Source organism: Cyprinus carpio, chromosome B4 (genome assembly GCF_018340385.1).
Source record: "Cyprinus carpio isolate SPL01 chromosome B4, ASM1834038v1, whole genome shotgun sequence".
In the NCBI taxonomy this organism is placed as follows: Eukaryota; Metazoa; Chordata; class Actinopteri; order Cypriniformes; family Cyprinidae; genus Cyprinus; species Cyprinus carpio.
In genome coordinates, this window is record NC_056600.1 from 20,682,954 (window position 1) to 20,705,525 (window position 22,572).

General features: G+C 37.7%; 1 protein-coding gene across 3 annotated transcripts; it reads right to left on the reverse strand.

Moving 5' to 3' along the window:
* Positions 1-1,785: 1,785 nt before the first annotated feature.
* LOC109102933 lies at positions 1,786-22,381 on the reverse strand. 3 transcript variants are annotated; one of them, XM_042722369.1, is made up of 7 exons: positions 22,249-22,381; positions 21,392-21,457; positions 19,194-19,245; positions 18,818-18,992; positions 17,731-18,085; positions 17,194-17,397; positions 15,702-16,036 (listed from the first exon to the last, which is right to left on the reverse strand). In XM_042722369.1, the coding sequence occupies exons 3-7, from the start codon at positions 19,236-19,238 to the stop codon at positions 15,961-15,963; spliced, it is 855 nt and encodes a 284-aa protein (XP_042578303.1). In that variant the 5' UTR covers positions 19,239-19,245; positions 21,392-21,457; positions 22,249-22,381; the 3' UTR covers positions 15,702-15,960. The 3 variants fall into 3 exon arrangements, 2 of the variants coding, with proteins under 2 accessions (XP_042578305.1, XP_042578303.1); XM_042722371.1 differs by lacking the exon at positions 15,702-16,036 and adding an exon at positions 1,786-1,852 and having other exon boundaries at positions 19,194-21,457; XR_006154554.1 differs by lacking the exons at positions 15,702-16,036; positions 17,731-18,085 and having other exon boundaries at positions 17,261-17,397; positions 18,818-21,457.
* Between the last annotated feature and the right edge of the window lie 191 nt (positions 22,382-22,572).

Sequence of the window (22,572 nt, forward strand, 5' to 3'; positions counted from 1 at the left end):
CACCAATAATTTGATGCAGGTGTTTTCTGTCTTTTAGGTCTGACCCAGAAAACAGATGTCTTAATATTTTGATCTTCTTTTTATGAAAACATCTGGTATGCAGTTTTTATCCTTATCTACAGTATACCAACATGTTTTAACATTTCATAAATTCCAATAGTTAGTTAGCAAATGCAATTGAGATAAGTCACATGAAAGCTGCATTCTAGTTTATATTGAAAAATTTTTCATCTACCTACATGTTTAATGGCGCTACTCTTCTAGGTCTTGTCACACTGTTGTGAGATTTAAACCGCAAAGTTTTTCTTTACCTTACTCTTTGAAAACAGAACAATTTTATATGTTTCCATGGCTGTTCAATCTTTCTGTTTGAATATGTTTACCACAGTTTCACCATTCTTTTCTTATTTTCCCACCTAATTGTAATTGTTAGGCCTTAGGCTAATGTCGTTATATTTTTTGTGTTTTATTTTTTGTTTTTATTTTTTTTTTGCTGTAATGTTAGTTTGTTCTTTTTTCTTTTTGTTATGTTATTATATGTTTTTATTTTTGAATCTCACAACGGTGTAATGAGACCTAGAACAGTAGCGCTGTTAAACATGTAGGTAGATGAAACATGTTCAACATAAACTAGAATGCAGCTCTGATGTGACTTGTCTCAGTAATAAACAGTTGCATTTGCTAACTAACTATTGGGATTTATGACATGTTGGTATAATGCAGATGAGGACAAAAACTGTTTACCACATGTTTTCATAAAAAAGAAGAACAGAATATTAAGACATCTGTTTTCTGGGTCAGACCTAAAAGACAGATGCCTAAAACACAAAATTTTTCGTTGTAAATTTACAATAAATAATTGGATAAATTTTGCATGACTTTCACAGTAAGAATTACAGCAATATACTGTGAAATATACTCACAGCAATTTACTGTAATTTTATATCTGTGATATTACAATGCTTTGTTGTAAAATCACAACTGTATACTGTAACTTCACAGCTTCAGTGACAAAGCAATTACTGTGATATTACAGTACATTACTGGGGAATTACAATCTTTTGCTGTACATCATTACAACAAGGCCCTGTACTTTTACAGTGTGTACTGTGAAAGTAATGTACAAGTTGACAATAATTTACTGTGAATTTACAATGTATACTGTGGAAGTCATGCTAAAATTGTCCAATAACTTACTGTAAAAGTAATGCAGATGAAGCTTCCATTTACTGTGAATTTACAATCATTGTACAATTAACCCCCTTCTCCCAACAAACAACTCTGAGGTAAAGTCAACGTTAGCCCAATGGCATATTTATTAACAAATAAATATTTTTCAAGGTACAGCAGATGCCAAGAACTTCAAGAGTTCAAGAAATTTAACTTTCTAGTCATAAAAGCCATCTTAAAATGCAGAAAATGCAGAGAAATTTTGCAAACTTGCAATTTAACTACCTGTCTCACAATTCAACTTTTCAGCTAGCTGTGTCACAATAACAGTAATGGACAGGATGGGAACGAGGCCTTCATGGCAAGATAAGAGAGCAAGGGAGAAAGCGATGAAGGAATGTTGTAAAGGGGTCAGGCGCTCCTCTCAGTCTCAAACATTATAATGAGTCCACACGCAACAGCATTGTGTAAAAATCTTGTAGTGCAAAGTTGTCTTGAAAAATTACAAAAAAAAAAGAACAAGGCTACTCAAAACTGAGCCTGACAACTACCACTGCAAAAAAAAAACTATGATGCCCACTCAAAGTCAATAAGTTTCCTCAAAAGGGTGCTTACATGAGGGTTCATTGTTGTCCGCTTCTTGGTCTTTTAGCCTCTTTCAGGATTGATGCCCAGGAAGCACCTGTTAATAAGCAAAGATAGTTTCAGTTTTAAATAGACTTACAGTATGTATTGCAGACAGGATTTATCAATGTGTGCTTTTTGGTGTGATTTTTCCCCAAATCAAACCCTAATAGATTTATAATCCAAACTTGTTAGATCTTACTCTCACCATAATTTTTTTTTTGCCATTTTTAGCCAAGGTGCCTCAGGTTAGGTTTGCCTGAGGCAAAGTGGTTGATTTTCTACTATGAGAGGCCATATCAACGTGCACCGCCACTGAAATGCATCTTCACGCAATTGGCCAGTTGGTAAATTAAAACCAAACCCTGTTGAAAGTATGACAAACACATCCTTTTCAATTAAGGGCCTGAGAACATTTTGTTCTGCTTTTAAAGAAAATTTCATCTACTTCATTCTATACATTCGCATTTCGCAATAGACGTTTCAAAATCATCATCACATAGCCTGCCCCAAAACAAAATAAATAGCTGTGATTGGACTGGCAGGTATTTGTCAGCATAACAAGTGTAGAAACCCAGACTGATCTGCAGAGCGAAATTGAATGAGTTCGCGAGATCAGGATGGTCTCACCAGGCTAGCCTCAGGTACCTCGTTTGTCAACATTTTTGACCTCAAGACAATCATTGAGTTGGAAGCCTGTACTATAATGTGAATTACAAGATTAAATGTGATCTAATACCTTTGAATGAACTCCAGCGTCGAAGATCCAGCGGCAGGATACTCAAGGTTGAATACGTAATAGCTGCTGAAGAAAGAGCTACTCCGTGTAAAAAGAAAGGGTGTGGGCCCATCACGACATGTCCCTGGATGGATATAAGCCATCCAGAGGGCTTCATCATGTCACCTGAAATGAACAGATACAACATTATGTGTTATGAGCACTTTGCGATCTGCTTAAGATACAAAGGGCTATACAAATGTCATTCTTATTACAATTATAATTATTATTATTTATTGTGGTCATGTAGATTTCTAGAATGAAAACAAAATAATGAGTTAGAAATGTCGATACTAGATCAAAGTAACATATGTAAGGGAAACAGGTCAATTTAGCTCAAAGGGAATCATTTAAGATTTTAAAGGGAATTTGAACAGAATCACTGTTTCACGGCTGATCACTGAAACGGCCAGCGATTCAAATGAACGAGCCGTTTAACATAAAATCTGCGCTGGATATTAATATCCAAAGTATAGTGAAAACACTATTAATTAGCACAGTAACAAGATCGGCAGTTTTAAGACATTAACTTGTGAGCACAAAAAAACACAAGATACTTCTCTTTTCAATATAAATAAGGCTTTATTAGATAAATCTAAGACATATAAACTAATCTAACACCATAAGCACACACACTCACACATTCACACAGTTGCAGGAGGATAGAACGTTAGGAAAGAATGTGTTTAAGAGAAAGAAAATGTGAAATCCCAAGTTTACAGCAATACGTGAAATTGCATAGACATGAACAACCATTTAATCACTTAATTAACCCTCGCACTGAGTTCCTCAATGAGGTTTAAAATTATATTAGATAACACCAGTACAGATGTGAGTCTGGAGGTTACTTGCGTTGCCTGTTTAACGGGGTTCCCTTGTTGTCGCTGAAAAGGGGGTTCCCGAAGTTGCTGATTGGCTGGAAGTTCAGTAGTCGTTGAAGTGACGTCTTGGGAAGCCCGTGGTTGGGCGTTGGCTGAAGATGCAGGAGTTGTGGGCTGGTTTGAAGTTTCAGACGGGCACGCGAGGTCAGACTCGGAGACACGGCGTTACAAAACTTAACTCAGAACACGAAACTCTCAAACAGAAAAGAAAAAGAAGTAAAGTTTGACGAGACTAGGTGGGTGTGTTTCTTCTCATCGTGGCTAAGTAGCAGCAGGCGTGCAGGCCGAAGCACGCTGGAACGGCGCTCGAAAGAACGCTAAAAGTTGATGACAAAGCATGACTAAAAGCAGGCTAAAAGCCGGCATGACTGATAGCAAAAGCTAAACGAGAGCTAAAAGCTAAAAGCATGACTAAAAAAGCTTAAACTACAAGCAAAGCTAAAAGCCGGCATGACTGATAGCAAAAGCTTGACAAAAGCTAAAAAGCAAAATTTGATGGTGTCCTGAGTATTTAAACTGGCATTTTGGCCACACCTCAAATGTTGTCTTGACCAATTAGATATTGTCTTTTCTCGTGTGTTGCATTGTTTGTCCCACCCATTCATAAATCATATGTTATCTTATCAAGCACGAGGTCCGAATTTTCCCGCTCTTGCAGGGTATAATTTGGACATGATTCTTTATAACAAGAATATGATACATTTGACAAATAACTGATGGTCAGAAACGTTTTCAAGCAAGAATATTCGAACACACACATACTACACATGAATATGATGCCTTAAGCTATTCAAGAGTTATTTAAAAAAGACATACACAATAAGTGATTAGAAACATTAAAATCAAATGTGTGGCTTCATGTATTATTGGAGTTGAGCAATGGACTGATATCCATTTAGAAGTCTTTTTTTGAGTTCATTTGGGTGCATATATGCATTGGAAGGCATTCTCTGTGCCATTCTGGGGAGAAAGGATATGTCCTGTGAAGACCAGAGGGGTATAACAGGTCTCCTTAGGAATTTCAGTCTGGATTTTGCTAGGTGGGGGGAAGTCAATCCAACGATCTTGTTTACTCATGGCTTTACATGTGAGGTCCAGACTGTCCATTTCTTCGATTACTTGCCCCAAAATTAGACAATCTCTTCTTCGAATTGAAATTGTCAATAACTGTTCTAATGGTGTTAATGTTGAAAGCTGTTCTGTGAAAGAGTTGTTTGGTTAGTTATCTTGCTTCAGACTGTGGTGCTAGGAGTTGATTTACAACATCCTGCCTTTCTGTGGAATTCGGCTCATGTTTCAACCAGGCTCCCGATCGAATCTTTAATTTGTCTGGTTCACGCTACACATACAATAAAAAAATAAAATAAAAGACAGTGTACAGAAATACCCTTTGAGAGAAGCAGTTAAATCAGCGGAAGTTAAAAGCAGATCGTAAGTGTATTTATTTCTTGTCTCATTAGTGTTTAGCGCAGTCGTCGTTGCTAGGAAACGCTTGTTTGTTTACTGTGTTGTAGCAACAATCACTTTCTGGGGAATAATTAACTCAAATGAAGTGAATATTCATGAGTCTATGAATATGATGTGCTTATTGCTTACAAATATTAAATTACCCAAAGAGGGAATATTTAATCATTTAAAGGTAATCTTTACTAGAATTAATGGTAAGTTATCTAGACAATCTGTTCGTCCCGCGAACTGGATGCTAGACTCCCTTATAAAATATCAATAAAAATACCCTTCTTACAAACTCCAAGAAATATTAATCTTCTGATCAGGAAGAACAATATTTTCTGTGTATGTAGTATTTAGATTACTGAATAGTAATTCCTAGAAAACAAAGCTTGTAGCTTAGATCACACGATTCAGGGACTTCGATCTTGATGAGCAATAAAACGGTTCAATTCAAGCAAATTATTGTATTTAATAAAAGCGGACTAAAGAGTACATAACTACAATTCACACAGAGTAAATATGAGTATATAGCAAAACAAGCAATACAATTTAAACAAGATAATCAAACGAAAATAGTAATGAGATAGAGAGGAAGAGAAAGAGAGAGAGAGAAAGAGAAAGAGAGAGAGAGAGAAAGAGAGAGAGAAAGAGGGAAGGCAGATCTCAGAGTGACAATTTTCAAACAGTTAACTTTGTGAGAGACTCCAAGTCATTGGATAATTTCACAAAAGTGGAATAGCCTAGACAACCTTAAACAGCAATTTTTAAGTTGCGATATAAGAAAATACTTGCTTTGATCTGGCTCTTGTGTGTAGCTGAGCTCAAATTGTCCGTTGTTGTAGCTTCTGCGTTGTCCGTTCCGGAGCTGGTGATGTGTGAGTTCGTGGTTAACGCGAATGTAAACTTTGCCAAAAGGATGATTAGACTTAAGTTCGTTTGGCTCGTGAGGACAATTGAACGAAGTCAAATATCAGAAGACAATAAAGAAAAACTAAGATAAAACGAAAAAGTAAAGAAGAACAAACGGAGGGACTTCTTGAGAAGTCCGATAGCGAACTGGGAAACCCCCCTCTTTCTCTGGCGGAATGCCACGAGCAAGGGTTTTCCTTTGTTTTTATTGAAAGGTTGGTTCACACCTATGTCACCTTATGAACCAATGAGGTGTGAGAAACTGAGGCGGGAAAAATCTTCTTTGTCTGCTGATTTCCGCCCGCTGGTCTAATTTATGGCGATGACAAAATTACACATTTTTCCTCAGAAAGATTGTACTTCTGAAACAATGCATCTTTTTGTAATTTGCCATTGAGATTCGTCACAGTCGGGTTTCTACGATCATACAGACACCATAAACTATAACTTTGCGAGTCAGGGATACAGAGATACAGAGTTGTTCCTAACTACAGGCATATAAAGTTTGATTAAACACACAGTAAACATTATATCTATTCCACTATATCACGTGAAGACATCTAAGCACATAAAGAGATACATTTAATACATTTAGAGGTAGTTTATCAAAAGTGTTCATGTGTGAGCCAGAAATGCTCGTGTGGGTGTGTGTGTGTGTGTGTGTGTCTGGAATGTCGTCGTGCTGTGATTAAAGGGCGGGTGTTTATCTTTCCTTTGATGCTCACGAGAGTGTCTCTGGATCATCTCGAAGGTGTAATAAATGTCACGAGGGCTGAGATGTTATCGACATCGCGGCGCCCGAGGGGGGGTTTTATGTTGGAGGATGTCGTAAAAACAAAAGTCCTTATCTTTTTTTTTTTTTTTTTTTTTTTTAAGTTCTTCTCTCTGAGTGCAGGATGTGTTAGAGAGTCAGGATTCATTAATATGAAACAGATGGTTGAATACCATCCGCTCATTAGTGTTACAGTGTTGAGACGTGCTGCATTTGGTCTCGTACTCTATCACATACGTTGTCAGTGTCGTGCGCTTGCTTAGACCTTTGTTGTGATAAACAGTAAAGTGTGTTCAGCTGAATTCAATTACCGTTTTGTCTGACGGGTATACAAAAAAGGTTAGTAAACCGTGGCAGCGGTCGCGGCAGCCCTCCTGTTAAGCCCTCCTCGTGTGAAGACCGAAGAGTGTAAAGACCATCGACTCTACCGTGCGACTCCACCGGGCAGGGACACCGGCAAGGGATATAAGTATTGTTTTGATTACTCCTTTTTCCTTCTACTTGTTTCACTTCTGTTTCAGTTTATATAACTAATTCTTACTATGTGTTTCCAGATCCCTACTATCACTACCACTCGCAAACCACGCATCACACAATGTAGGCAGCGCAATCCTAACAACCTGCACACTTTGCCTATGTCTGCTAATACACTACCTTCTTTTTCTATTGGTCTCTGGAATTGCCAGTCTGCTGTAAACAAAGCCGATTTCATTACTTCTATTATAACTCATTCAAAGTTAAATCTCATGGCCCTGACAGAGACCTGGATCAAACAAATTACACCTGCAGCACTCTCCAATAATTTCTCATTTTCCCACTCCCCCCGTTTGACTGGAAGAGGTGGAGGTACTGGTCTGCTCATCTCTAATGATTGGAAATTTAATCCTTTACCATCTTTGGGTATCAACAGTTCCTTTGAATCTCATTCCGTTACTGTTACCTACCCTCTTAAAATACATTTTGTAGTTGTCTATCGACCCCCAGGACCACTAGGTAACTTTTTGGATGAATTAGGATGTGCTGCTCTCAACCTTTCCTGAGGATGGTACTCCCTTAGTTATGCTTGGAGATTTCAACATCCACCTAGATAAACCTCTATCTGCTGACCTTCCACACTCTGCTTGCCTCTTTTGATCTCAACCGAGTGTCAACTACTGCTACTCACAAATCAGGCAACCAACTGGACCTTATTTACACACGACACTGCTCCACTGATCATGTACTGGTTACTCCACTGCACACCTCCGAGCACTTCCTCCTCACTCTTAACCTCAACATGGTTCCTGACACATCATTTACTCCTCCACATGTCATCTTTCGACGTAACCTACGCTCACTCTCACCCTCCCGGCTATCTGCAATGGTTTCATCTTCGCTTCCTTCCCCTAAACTGTTAGCATCTTTTGATGCTAACAGTGCTACTGATACTTTCTGCTCCACTCTTACATCTTGTTTAGACACTGTTTGCCCCTTGTCTTCCAGGCCAGCCCGTACCACCCCTTCAGCCCCTTGGTTTATCTGATGTTCTACGCGAACATCGTTCTAAGCTTAGAGCTGCTGAAAGGTTGTGGTGCAAATCCAAAAATACTACTGACCTTAATGTGTATGAGTCACTCCTCTCTTCCTTTTCTGCTAATGTCTCCACTGCTAAAAAGACTTACTAGCATAACAAAATTAACAATTCGTCTAACTCTCGCATGCTTTTTAAAACATTTTCCTCACTCCTTTGTCCTCCTCCTCCATCTCTAATAGCTGACGACTTTGCCACGTTTTTCATTAATAAAATTACAAACATCAGTGCTCAATTTTCCACACCACAATCCATCAAGCACATCTCACACAAAACAAACATACACTTATTCACATCCTTCTCTTCACTCTCTGAGGCAGAAGTCTCCAAACTCATCCTTTCTAATCATCCTACTACTTGTCCACTTGATCCTATTCCATCTCATCTCCTTCAAGCCATTTCTCCTGCAGTTGTACCTGCACTCACTCACATCATTAACACATCCCTTCATACAGGTGTTTTCCCCTCATCATTTAGACAGGCTCGTATAACTCCACTCCTTTGACACGGTTAATCACCAGATCCTCCTGTCAACCCTACTGACAAAGGGCATCTCAGGAACCGCACTCCAGTGGTTTGAGTCTTACCTATCAGATAGGTCCTTCAAAGTATCTTGGAGAGGTGAGGTGTCCAAGTCGCAACATCTAACTACTGGGGTGCCTCAGGGCCCAGTTCTTGGACCACTTCTCTTCTCTGTCTACATGGCATCATTAGGTTCTGTCATTCAGAAACATGGCTTTTCATACCATTGCTATGCTGATGACACTCAACTCTACCTATCATTCCATCCTGATGATCCATCGGTAGCTGCTCGCATCTCAGCTTATCTAACAGACATTTCTTGCTGGATGAAGGACCATCACCTTCAACTCAACCTTGCCAAGACAGAACTGCTTGTGGTTCCAGCAAACCCATCGTTTCATCAAAATTTCACCATCAAGTTAGGCACATCAACCATTCCTCCTTCAAAAACAGCTAGGAAACCTTGGAGTTATGATTGATGATCAGCAACCTTTCTCAGACCACATTGCTAAAAAACTGTCCATTCCTGCAGATTTGCTTTATTCAACATTAAGAAGATCAGGCCCTTTTCTTTCCGAACATGCTGCACAACTCCTTGTTCAAGCTCTTGTTCTGTCCAGGCTAGACTATTGCAACGCTCTCTTGGCAGGTCTTCCAGCCAGTTCTATCAAGCCTTTACAATTAATCCAAAACGCGGCAGCAAGATTAATTTTTAATGAGCCGAAAAGAATACACGTCACACCTCTATTTATCAATTTGCACTGGCTACTAATTAAATTAAATGTTCCCTCCTGGTGGAATGACCTGCCCAACTCAATCCGAGCAGCTGAGTCCTTAGCCATCTTCAAGAATCGGCTTAAAACACATCTCTTCCATCTTTATTTGACCCTCTAACTTTTTCCCTCACTATTCTACAGTAGGTGGACATCCAAAACGTTGTTTCTACCGCCGCTCGTACCGCCACCGCGGCGTCTGCAAAGTGCATTTGCAGCTTTTGGCTGCTGAGTGGCGCTTTAATCACAGGTTTTCAAACAAGCGCATCAAAGCACATTTTCGCAAATAGACGACAGCTTTGCCTCACCGAAGTGTTATATTTGATTGCAGTCGGGGAAAATGTAAGAAAAAATATTTAATATTCACAGATGAAAGTTTAGTCCTTATGAAGATATGTGCGTTTCTTAGAATGAATTCAAGCAGGATAAATGTCAAGCCTATGAGCCTGTGCTTATATTTTCTCTACACCATATTTTAGATTAGACACATTTAAATAGTGTGCAGTATTATTTATATAATATGAATTAATAATATAATATTATATTTTTTTTTTTTTTTGTGAATTGTTAGTATATTTTTATTTTCGCTCCCATTATTTAGGCCTTATTAAAACAAGAAACGAATAAATTAAACCTGCACGATTTAACTAAATCATTGCAACTCTAAAGAATGGATGGATTAATAAAACGTCCTCACTTATCAACAAAGTGCACACGATGTAAAAAAAAAAAAAAAAGAGCTTTACTAATTGACACCTTCAGTGATTTTAAATGGAGTCTTCTTTACTTGCTTTCATATAATTTAAGTAAAGTAAAAATAAATAAATAAATAAATAAATTAAATAAATAAATAAATTGCAGCCGCATTTAAATGCAGGTTTGTATAATATTCCGTAAAATATCAGTGCAAGATTTGCTCTGCATGATGCTGAGTGCACGCAGCATTTATTCTTATTTTTCTACATATTTTATCTTCATTACAAATCTTGTTTGGTTTTATTTTGGATAATTGCATGTAAAAAATTATTTTGCATATGCAAAATGTGAATTATTATTTATATTCAAGTGTTTGTGCAAAAATTATTAATGCGCATTCATGACAGGGAGGCGCCCTCTCGATCACGTAATTTTTTTCCTAATAATGAAATAACTGAAAATTGTGGCGTCTCACATACATGAGAAATATATCTACAGAAAGCTTGAAATGTCTTTTAAACGAATCAATTCAAAAACGAAAGCATTATGTAATCTGTGAAGGTTGTATTTCTGTTTAATGGCGCGTCCATGTGGAGAGAGTCAGCACTGTGAATTTCATCTTTTGCAGCCGACAAGAAAACATTTGTTTATTAATAAATAATTAAAATGTCTCCTTTTTCATAATTATTAGGCTACTTCTGCCTGTGCTTTGTGACGAACTTAATGCATGTTCTTGAGCGTGGAATATATTAAGGCTGGATTATATTTGTAAATTTAATATAAATTTGCGATTAGTTGAATAATGACAAATGAACGACTAGTAACTACAAAAATCGTACGTGGGAAGCAGACCTATTAAATACCATCTAGACATCTCTGTTAAAGTTTTTAAAGAATTTTATACACGTTTGCATAAATTCTTCCTTCAGAACGGTCTGTAATGGAGAGATGCCTTAACACTGATTTTTCCTCTGAAACACAAAAACGAAAATTGATAAATAAAAAAAATAAAAATATTTTATGTTTTGAGAATGATTGGGCTCAACCCTCCCCGCACGTTTGAGACACGCTGCCGAACAGAGTATGTGCGGAGCGGAGTGATTCTGACTGAAGAGGAGCGGATTTTTTAAAAGTCAGGAGCGTCGTGGTTTTCACTCGCTCCAGCACCGCTCCATCACGAGTACAATTCATGCCAACAGCCCGTAATATAACTGAATATTTAGCAAGAATTCACATGATAAACATATTTAGCTATAGCTTGATACACATAATCTCTCCGATCAGAAGACTATAATGACGGCAATAGTCGAGCGGGATGTTACAGGCTAGTTCTCAAGGAATTTGTCTTCCTTTTACTGATTATTTTCGGGTTAAAGCATGATTTAAAAACAGATACAGCACATTCACACGTAATCGCTGTCGCAATAATGCATTCAAACAAATGTAATCTTACAGTAGGCTACTTCATCTGTATCTGATTTTGAATGAGCAGAAATCTGTAACAAATGCATTGATCTGTAGATAAAATAAACTGACGAAAATGTAAAACTGTTATTTTCATCACAAAACAAAATTTGCCACAGCAGAAAGCAGCAATTATACCTTTTAATGCTGACAATTTTATTAGTTTGGCGTTTGGTACAAAAAGTTTGCACACAATAGCCTATTCCCCTTGAAACTCTCCTGTAATTTTATTTATTTATTTATTTTTATTTTATTTTTATAAGCTATTATGAACATAACATTTCAACTTTAGTGCACGGAGTGAAGGCGGAGCAGTGTTTCTGGTATCAATGAACGCGGAGCTTAGTGATTATTAAATGCTCGGAGCGCGGAGGGAAATTGTTTGCTGCTCCACTCCGCTCACACATAGGCCTACTGTACTGCGGATCCGGGTGAGAGAGATGTTTCGCCCTATATGAACAAGGCCGTCCGGTGTAGACACGGTTAGACAGTGTCTGCTATATTTACAAATAATTGATATAAGAAATAAACAAAAAAATAAATACATAACCTAAACCAGTGGCATAACGAGATGAAAATATAGACTAGAAAACTGATTTAGGCCTACACTTGGTCTGTCCTCCGTCCATGACACTGACTCACTGCGGAGCTGCCAATTTTAATCTGAACAGCTCTTTAACACTGAGTGGATGGCATGATGGGCTAGTATTAAAAAATAATATATTTTTATATTAAAACTTGTTTTGAACAATTTCTTTGTCATTTGAATATTGATTTTAAGTAGGGAGGCAAAAAAAAAAAAAAAAAAAACGTAAAACGGATTAAATTGTAAATCGGAAAATCGGGGATTTTTTTTTAGGCCATAGGCCTATCGCCCAGCCCTAATGCTACAGTTTTTTTTTTTTTTTATTTTATTTTTTTTTAAGTTAAGGCAACTTCCTCTGAAATTAAGTTATAATAAACTAATAAACTTTATTGCGCTATACAGTAGTCAACATTTGAAGTGATCAAACCTTTCTTTAAAGTTGTCCTAAAACCTGTTCTGCAAGTTTGAAACCCTCATAAGACTGTCCATTTGAAAGAGCAAGAGATTCACACCTTTATCTCGACCCCCACAAGCCATACAGAACTACCCCCAGCCCCCTCCAGCTGAACTAAACTCGGTCTTTTTTTTTTGGCTGTGAGGAACGGTGTGTTGTTACTGGGGTTGAAACATGCCTGCACTCACAGCAGCCCTTCTATTTTTATTCATTATTTTCCCGCAGCCCATATTATTATTTTCACTAGACCAAAATAATAACAAATTATCAATTGATAATTAATCATTATTTTTTGCCAAAATCATTGTTATTTGTGTACGTAGGCGTTTGCGGAAGGCTTTAAGACCAGGCGGAATCCTCCGTCAGCTGCTCCCGCTTCACAGCGCGCGGGACTCGCGCAAACTAACCCAACATTTAGAAAGGCAGGAAAACATTCAGTCTGCCTGAAGGAAGACGTATTTCATTGTAAGTTAATGCTGTTAAATAGAGAGTAAGAAAAAAAAAAAAAAAAAAAAAATTCCAACTAGTGTAGGCTATGCTTAAACTTGGAGCTCATTATATTGAAGTACAAATCCAAACACCAGAAGCAACCTACACTCTCAGTGTTCGTTCACTGAAAAGTATGCATTTTATTTATTTATACAGGCTATATGGTTGAAATAGTATTATTTTAGTTGAAAACTTTAAGTGCCATTGTTTAAAAAATGCATCAGATGTTTCATAGACCATTTGTAATTTCACTGTATTTTAACCTCCTAAATTACTACCCCAATTCTTTAATGGTAAAATTTATTCAGACCGATGGCATTTTTTATGACATTATTTATTTTTATTTTTTAGAATAGGCTAATTGTAACATAAATGGATGAATCAAAACAAATATAATCTTTTTAACTGCAGGCAGATATAGGCCTATATTATTGTACATTACAAATATTTGGATCCCTTATTTTATTAAAGAATAAATCCTTATTTTCTTCAAGAATAAACATTATAAATAAATAATTAAAGAAAGAACCTCTATTAGCCTTTATTTGTAGGTTGTAGGAGATATGCGAGCATTCATAAATTTAAAAAGTGGGTGCTTGGTTTCAGAAAACGAATACAGCTCGTAAAAAATGCTATGATGAAAAAGTCATGCTAACTTATTAATTCATAGAAATAATTTTTTTTTTTTTTTTTTTTTTCGAGATTCAACTTGAATTTCAATACTATTAAACTGACTTTAAAATCTCAAGGAGTTTATAAGTTGAAACGGTAAAATGTCACAGTGCATGCTAGCCTAAATGAACTTGTATCTTGTATAGTATCCGAAGACTTGAGTGCATGTTAGCATAAAACTAACAATATAATTAGATTTTTTTATATCAAACATTTTGAAATCGTCCACAGCTGAGCATCGCAGGAGGGAGATCTGAAGTTATATTTGTTTGTTCACGAAGTGAATGTGATGCACAAAGTCATTTTTAGATGCAATGGAAAAATAAAGCTGGATAAAAACATACACGAAAAACATACACAAACCCGCTAAAAAATAAATTACATTTGTGAGAGTTGCATTTTATTACATTCAGAAATAATAACGGCAGGCCTAATAATGCTAAAGGCTAATGTACCAAGGACATTTTTAGTTCCCTTCACTTTTCACTTTTAGGGACAAATCCAAACATGTTGCCCATTTGAAGCTAAACTCTTATTCATTAGGTAAAATAGGCTTTGGATTTCACACGTGTTTCAGTATCGACGAAAAAAAAAAAATCATAATTAGCAAAATTATGCCAAAAATGGCCCGCTGCTCGCTCGCGCCGCATGGCTCGGTGAACGACTGCTGTTTTCCAATGAATATGTGCGCGTGAGGCACCAGCGCGATCAAAGTCACAATTCACAATTATTGGTCACACAGTAAAGGCACAATTCAAAAATGCAAAGTGTTAGCAGTTTGAAAAATCAAGAATAATAACAGAGTTAATAAGAATTATTTGTAAATGCTGGACCGTTCTCATTTCGCTCTGCAAATGGAACCTGAAGATTATTATTATTATTATTATTATTATTATTAAACCAAGAATGAACCGAAATGAAAACATTTTAATCCGTATATATATATATATATATATATATATATAAATATATATATATATATATATATATATATATATATATATATAATGACTGTTTAAAAACAATAGCATGCATAAGAGGCTTTGTGTAAAGTTTTTTTTTTATTTTTTGATAAGTAGACTGTAGCCTAAGACTATCCTATTTTTAATGGCTTTTAAGGATGTTATAATGTATATTATAATGTTATTGTTGTTTTTTTGTCTTCCTTTCATTTTACAATTACATTCAGTTCGCAATCTGTCCCTTTGCGCCACCTGGCGGTAGTTTCGCGAATGATTTTAACACGCGACTGATTTGCAGTTAACGCCGCGGCATTACTCATTTTGGTTGTCTACCATCTGTAATTCTATTAAAAAATAAAAAAAAAAAATGTAACTACCTTTCTAATCTTTTTGTATCCTATCTATTTTTCTTTTCATTTATTATACAATTATAAAAAAGACTTCTATCACTAGCTTGCTCTATTCTTTTTCTATTCTATCTGTTTTCTTTTTATTTATTATATTATTTAAAAGCCCTTGCTACGTATACTGTGTTTAGGCTAACTGAGACTTGTTATAGCACTTATATATCATTGCTCTTTTGTTGTTTTTGATTGCTTCCATTGTTCTCATTTGTAAGTTGCTTTGGATAAAAGCATCTGCTAAATGACTAAATGTAAATGTAAATGTAAATGTAACATTACCTTGAATGATCAACCAGGGGGTGCTGGGGAGTTCTGCAGTATTGACGTCCACAGCAGTGGCACATGGCTGTAACATAGTTAACACACAATAGCATGGATTTAGGACAAAGGATAAATATTGTTCATTGGTCAGAGGTAGTAAATCATGCCAGGTAAATGTTTGTATTGTGTTTATATTGTTTTGAATTTTTTTTATTTTTATATATTTTATTAAATAAACTTAAATCATCTTAATGTATTTCGGCTCTTTGAAGTACAACATAAGGAGCAGCAGAATGCAGGCAGCCTTGTCAGAGTCTGGATCATAGCAGACCAGAACATCACGGATCTTGGGGTTGTCCAGTGTTGCACAGTAATCCAGGATGGTCTGTCCTCGTTGACTAATTGCCTCCTGTAGCTTCTGAAGGACATTGACGTCCGTCAGGAGGCCAAAGTGTGAGAATAGGCATTTCTGAAATGGCCGTTCCTGTTTGATCTCAGACATCGCTGCAGCAGGCACTTTGTTAAGGTATTTCCGCAGGATGAAGTATGTCTTTTCCATCATTGGTTCTGCTCTCTCTGCCCCACTCATTCCTTCCTCTGTGTATACAGACATACAAATGTATTGTTAGTACCCAAGTAACAATTTGGTCTTGTAGCCGCCCAACACACACAGTGTTCAGATCTCTAATTTAGACCAATTACTAAAGTCTAAGGTCAGCAGTTTGATTCCCTGTTGTGACTGTCTAAATAGACCCATCCCACAGAAGTTATGTTACAGTGTAATAGTGTTGTAAACACAGGTGTATTTTATCAAACTAATTAAAGGGATATTCCACCATTTGGGGAATTAAGCTAATTTTCCACCTCCCCTCGAGTAAAACAATTGATTTTTACCTTTCTCCCGTTCATCCAGCAGTTTCCTGAATCTGGCGATACCACGTATAGCTCCAGCCTAGCATAGATCATTGGATCGGATTAGACCATTAGCATCTCGCCCGCAAAGTGACTAAGATTTCCGGAATTAATCAAGGAACGTTGCAAACGTTGCATTCTACGGGGACTATTTTCACATGCTGCGTGATATCACTGCGCTCATGGTACGTTTGCAACGTTCCTTGATTATTACACCAGAATGAGAGTATAGTTCCATGTCAAATCAGCCTAGAAAATCGCCACATTTCATTTTCCGTTAGTTTTATTGCACGTTCTAATTTGAGAAGAGACAACTTTTAAATCGGACAAATTCCGGAAATCTCAGTCACTTTGCGGGCGAGATGCTAATGGTCTAATCCGATCCAATGATCTATGCTAGGCTGGAGCTATACGTGGTATCGCCAAACTCAGGGAACGACTGGATGAATGGGAGAAAGTTAAAAATCAATTGTTTTACTTGAGGGGAGGTGGAAAATTAGCTTAATTCCCCAAATGGTGGAATATCCCTTTAAGGTCAAGGTATTTAGTGTACCACAACCATGCATGCCAGAGAGCCACTATGCGCAATATCAGCGCCCTGGCTCAGCTAAGTCCTAAATGGAACAAGGCCATAATCACAGGTAATTACACAGGTGTTTACTACATTATTAACATCGCAACATGATTGCTGTGAAAAGGGTCCATGTCAAAGTGTCATTAAAGTAGTCAAGAGAAAAGTATGTTTTGTCTTGTTTCAGGGTTATTCATGGTCATATACAATGCTTTCAAACAAATATTGACAGACTTTACATGTATATTGCCACATACATATTGCCACATACCCGTATTGGTCAACAGGACCTCTTGCCAGTCTGGCCTCTCCTTCCATTCCTGTGCACGGTCTTCTTTCTCTGCGGCGTTGAGCAAGAGTATTATTCCTATTTTTGTACTCCACTCTCGTTTTTACTTGTTGCAGAAGAGAGTGACATCCGTCTCCAGCAGTATCACCGTGCTTGCCAATGTCGCCAAATGATTTTTGATGGCTCCTGAAAATGTGGGTGGGATAATTATAAAACACGTCACCATTGTGGCACTTATGACAGAAGCGTACAGCTAATGTAAGGATTACTTAAAGGAAAGAACCACGCTTAAAAAAAAAACATCAGGCAGAACAAGAACTTCATTAAAACATGTCAATTAGTATGGTTTTCTTGAATATACTAGCTCTGTTTAAAAAAACCATGTTTACAAAGTCTTCACTTTTGCACCCTTGTTACATCATAGGTGCAGGGAATGAATCAGTGAAAGTTGCAAACAGTTGAAGGGGGTGGGGCTGGGGATTAACTGAAAGCTAATATTGATAATAGTCCCATCCCTACCTGACAATGTTTCTCACAACGCTGTGGCACATGGCTCTGGTTGGGTTGCGGTCGTGCTGCATCATTTGGTCCACGAGCACGACCACGAAGGCCTTTCTCTCGTCTGGCAATGGTCTTTCTTCTTTTTCCACTCTAAGTCGAATGGCTGATGACACCTGGTCCCAGTTGAGACGAAAATCAACATGCCATGGTACGCCAGGCTGTGAAGCTCTTGACGTGCTTGGGGCAGTGCTTGGAGGGCTGGGCAACAGCTGATTTGGAGGCTGGAATGTTGCGTTTGGAGAACATGGAGTTGGGGAACTTGGAGCACTTGGATCAGGAGCAGAGACAAACTCCATATTAACAGTAACAAGTCCTAGAAGGCACACAAACAATTTATTAATTAAGATAGGGCAAGATGTAGGGCTATGGGTCAATAGACTGTGTGCTTAACTGTAGTCCTGCTCCAGTACTTCCTGGAGGAAGCTCACACATTGGTTTCCTGTCAGCACTATTGGATGAAGCAATTCGAATTTATTCACGCGAGTGCCATTTGTTCAAATGTGACATAATGGGTTGGGAGAACGCAGAAGTGTCCATTGACTCATGTTAAAAAGATTGCTCTGATAATGCCACTTAAAAAACAATAGTTAAAATAACAGGCCAATACACTATTGGAATTACAAACTCATCATAAAAGGGTTTGATTGTTTTTCACTGCTATTGTTATTAAGTTTGGAAATGCATGAAAGTAATAAGCATCAGCTGCATTCACTTCTATGTATTTCCAGATGTGAAAACAACAGCAGTGAAAAACAGCCCAGTTTTGATGAGTTTGTAATTCCAATTATTATTTTTTATGCCTATTATACATTTCCCCAACCCATTACGTCACACTGAACAAATGCCACACACATGAATAAGGTCTATAAGCTGTGCTGCACACCTGAGATTAATCACTTCATCCAATAGTATTTGACAGGTAACCAATGTGTGAGCTTGGGACTACATGCAAAGTATATTGTCTACCAGTTGTGCAAATGTTCTAAGGCCCTAGTTCAGTGACATGAAAGAGTGAAAAGTGTAATGGGTGAACAGATGAATTTACCGTCCTTGATGCCCTTCATTAACTTCCGACTTTGGATAGGTTTGAGGTATTTCACCAGATCCCTCTCCTCCACCAAGGTCAGATCTTCAATAGACTCGACCCCAAGCTCATCCAGCATGGTGGAAAGAAGGTCATCAGGGAGATCAGGCAAGTATGACCACACTGCTTCCTTGGCCTAGTCTCATTAAGTAGTGAATCATGAAACACTGTAATTTCTCATTTTTGCCATCCCTACACTGTATGCATATTTCCTACTATAGTCTGTTCAATCAACAAAGCAAATTAATGACAAAATCAACTTTATTCAAGGCTAACAAAAAACAACAACAAAAAAAACTTTGTTTGCTATGACTACATAGCCTGCTCTACTACTCACGTCTCTCCTCACGTATCCTGTATCCTTACTTTCCTCCCTGCTCATACTGTCTCTGGAAAAGAATGGTGGAGAGCAATAAGGGACTGATCATACACATTGTATGCTGAAAGAGGATAGTAGTCCAGTAGATCTTCCTGCTTAATGCACACATAATTGTCTTGGGCCACTCCTAGGTCACAGTACACACCTGTGTCACATAACTTTACAAAAGTATGTTTCTCTCAGACAAAATAGACCGAATTATGAACAACAATAACTAGCATAATCTTCCCCATAAGAAGCCCTTCATCACTGTTCTCTAGTAAAATGTACATCCCCCTTCTGTAATCTGTGCCTTTGACTGTAACATAGTTAAAAGCCACTGCCGACTGTAACTGGAATGGACAACTGGCTACAGATGCCCTGATCCTGTCATTGTAATCGTCAACATGAAAATCAGTCCCCTTTTCTGCTAGTACAAGTGGAGGGAACAAGTTTCCTGCACTCAAGTATGCTTGTAGAAGTTGGTGCCTCTCTGCTAGAGTTTTGCACAAATTCTTAAAATTGTGCAATTTTCTGGCACAGGCTGGCAAACATGGAAATGTGAAAGCTGATTGAAAGGAGAGTCAAACTTGATGCCGCATACAGAGTCAGTGGCAGTAGTTTCCTGCTCTTGCAAATTACTTGCGTATGATTGGGCTGTTCTTTTGGTACCACACGATATAGCATTAGTCAGGAAATCATCTCTACACACCTCACAGTAACGACAAAAATAAGTAGACCGACTGAAGTTCTCCAAGAATCCCCCAATAGAATGGGATCCCAGGTTGTCTCCTGCAATGGCAACCAAAGAGCCCTTTAGTACAATGCCATCAGATGTGACTACACCTCTCAGGGGAGCAAAAACTTTATTTACCCCAAAATACTTAAAGTCCTGTTCCCTACATAAGAGAACAAGTTGCATCTGATCAATAGACAATCTATTGTGAGGCAAGATGTCAGTCAGAGTTAGGTAAACCGCTAAAACCTTGTGCTTTTTTTTCCCTGAGCCCAGGGGGTTGACAACCTCAAAGGCATCTTGGTACAGTATTAAACCAAGTGAAGAAGGGTCAGCTTTCAACATTGGATTACTTTGAAAGCCTTCTCCATCCTTGACATCCTGATAGACAGCATCAGTGGATGGCTGCAAACGTGTCATGGTATACTGTTCACGTAGAGACTCATTTGTGAAAAGTGTCACCAATGTCTCATGTATAGGAACATACTGAGCAAAATATTCTTTGTCATTTTCATCATTACCCAAGAGCAAAGGAACTGTATGAACATAGTTAAAACACTCTTTAAAAGCAGCCTTCCTATTTGCATCTGTACTGAGCATTCCCCTGTTATAGAGTGTGAGTAGATCATCTCTGTTCATTTCCTCAGTGATGCTGCTTATAGTGGCCTGAGGGATTCTGAGTTCTTTTAGTTTCTCACCCAGAATGTTTAGGGAATTGGACAGGCCAAGTTCATGAGCACTTTGAAAGCCATCAATAATGGTTTGAATGGTGCTTGCTGGTAAGAGTAGCTTAGATGGCAATTTCAGGTAGAAAAGTGTAAGGTTCTGTAAAAATAGGTTTTTGTCGACAGCTAATGGCATTTGTGGTTCATTATGTTCCTCGGCAGCCTCTGAATATGACTAACTGGGCCCTGGCAACGGCTCTGTAGCAATAGACTTGTCTAAAACAAGGTTATCTAAAACTGAATCCTCTGCACACCTATGTTTTCTGGAAATATGTGAAGCAAAAGTCATCATGTGTGTGAACGTGCAATCACAACCTCTAAATGGACATCTAGTTACCATTCCTTCCCTTATGTGCATCTTCAAATGCTTAATAAGAGAGGCCAAAGTGTCACACTTAAATGCACAAGCCTCAAGCAGACATTTCAAGGGTGTGTCAGGTGGTAGAGCTGATGTGTCAGGTGGTAGAGCTGATGTGTCAGGCAGTATAGGCCCAGCAGCCTGCAGGTAGGACCTATGCTGCCTATACATATGAATTTGCAGTCCCGTGTGTTTTCTGTACCTCCGTGAGCAGTCAGGCACCCCACACTGGTAGTGATAATTGGGGGCATTGCTATGCAGTTTTGTGTGCTGAACATAGTTACACACATTCTCAGACATGCTCACAGCCAACGAATTTACAGTTGAACATTGTGGTGCATGTTAACTAGTCACCTACCTAATCTATTTCTCCTCACTCTTAGCCTGACACTGAACAGGATGGTTAGCCTCGCCCTCTGATGACCTGGAAAGAAAAGAAAAGGAAAGAAAAAGGAGAAATTACACAAAGGCAACCAACAATAAGAATTTCAGTTTGAATGCAGATTATGATCATTGATCAGTGTAATTTAATTTTAGCCGTATGTCAAAAAAGATAGTGGTATATATATATATATATATATATATATAGATATATATATATATATATATATATATATATATATATATATATATAGTGTGTTTTTTTTTTCTGTTGCACTTTGAGATTGCTCACTCAATATAAAGTGCATTTACAACTTTTACAATTATTATTCATTCATATCAGGACAAGTGGGAACCCTAGTGTTGAAACCCTCCAGTTGTCGAACACGACATGAGACTAACTTACTCCAGTCAGCTCAGTCATGTTGTAACTAGGATATCCGCTGGAAAAATATTTTTTCATGGACCGTTTGAATCACTAAGTTATTAAAGTCAAACAGCTAACGGTTAGCCCTGCTAATCTATGATAACCTTGACTAATTACAGAAATGTGCACAAATAAATAGTAATGTTTGTCCCATCATTGGTTTTATAAATTTTACAAACACCAAAGTTGTCTAAACGGTAAGAGTGACATACAAAATTATAGCGAAACTCTCGTCATTACTAACATAACTACTATTAGCAAATGCTGTGAGAGAACTTTCAACAATTCCGGGCACTTTCTAACAAAATGTGAACTGTGTCATGCGATAAACGTTTATTTGAAAGTAAATATTATAATTATATTAAAATAACATGGGTGTAAGTGCTGCAAACATGCATGCTGCTCACCTTCTCCATTCAGCCCGGAATAGAAGAGGGACACGACGGCGCCTTCAGTTCAAAACGAGCGGCAACCTCGCGCTCTTTCTCGTGAAGCCAACAAGGAAGTGACTAAAACTGCAATTCATCAACTGGCCGCTTGAGGCTGGCTGCAAAAGGGAGTCAGTCCATAGACTCCCCATGTTAAAATGCCCAACTTTACAGCAGAAAGAAAAAACATGTTTACAGCCTGGTGCAAAACATGATTTTGGTCTATATAGCTAATTTTGCCCTTCATGACAACTGTGAGGGGGGTGAATTTTTTTATAACTCATCCGTTTAAATTATATTAAG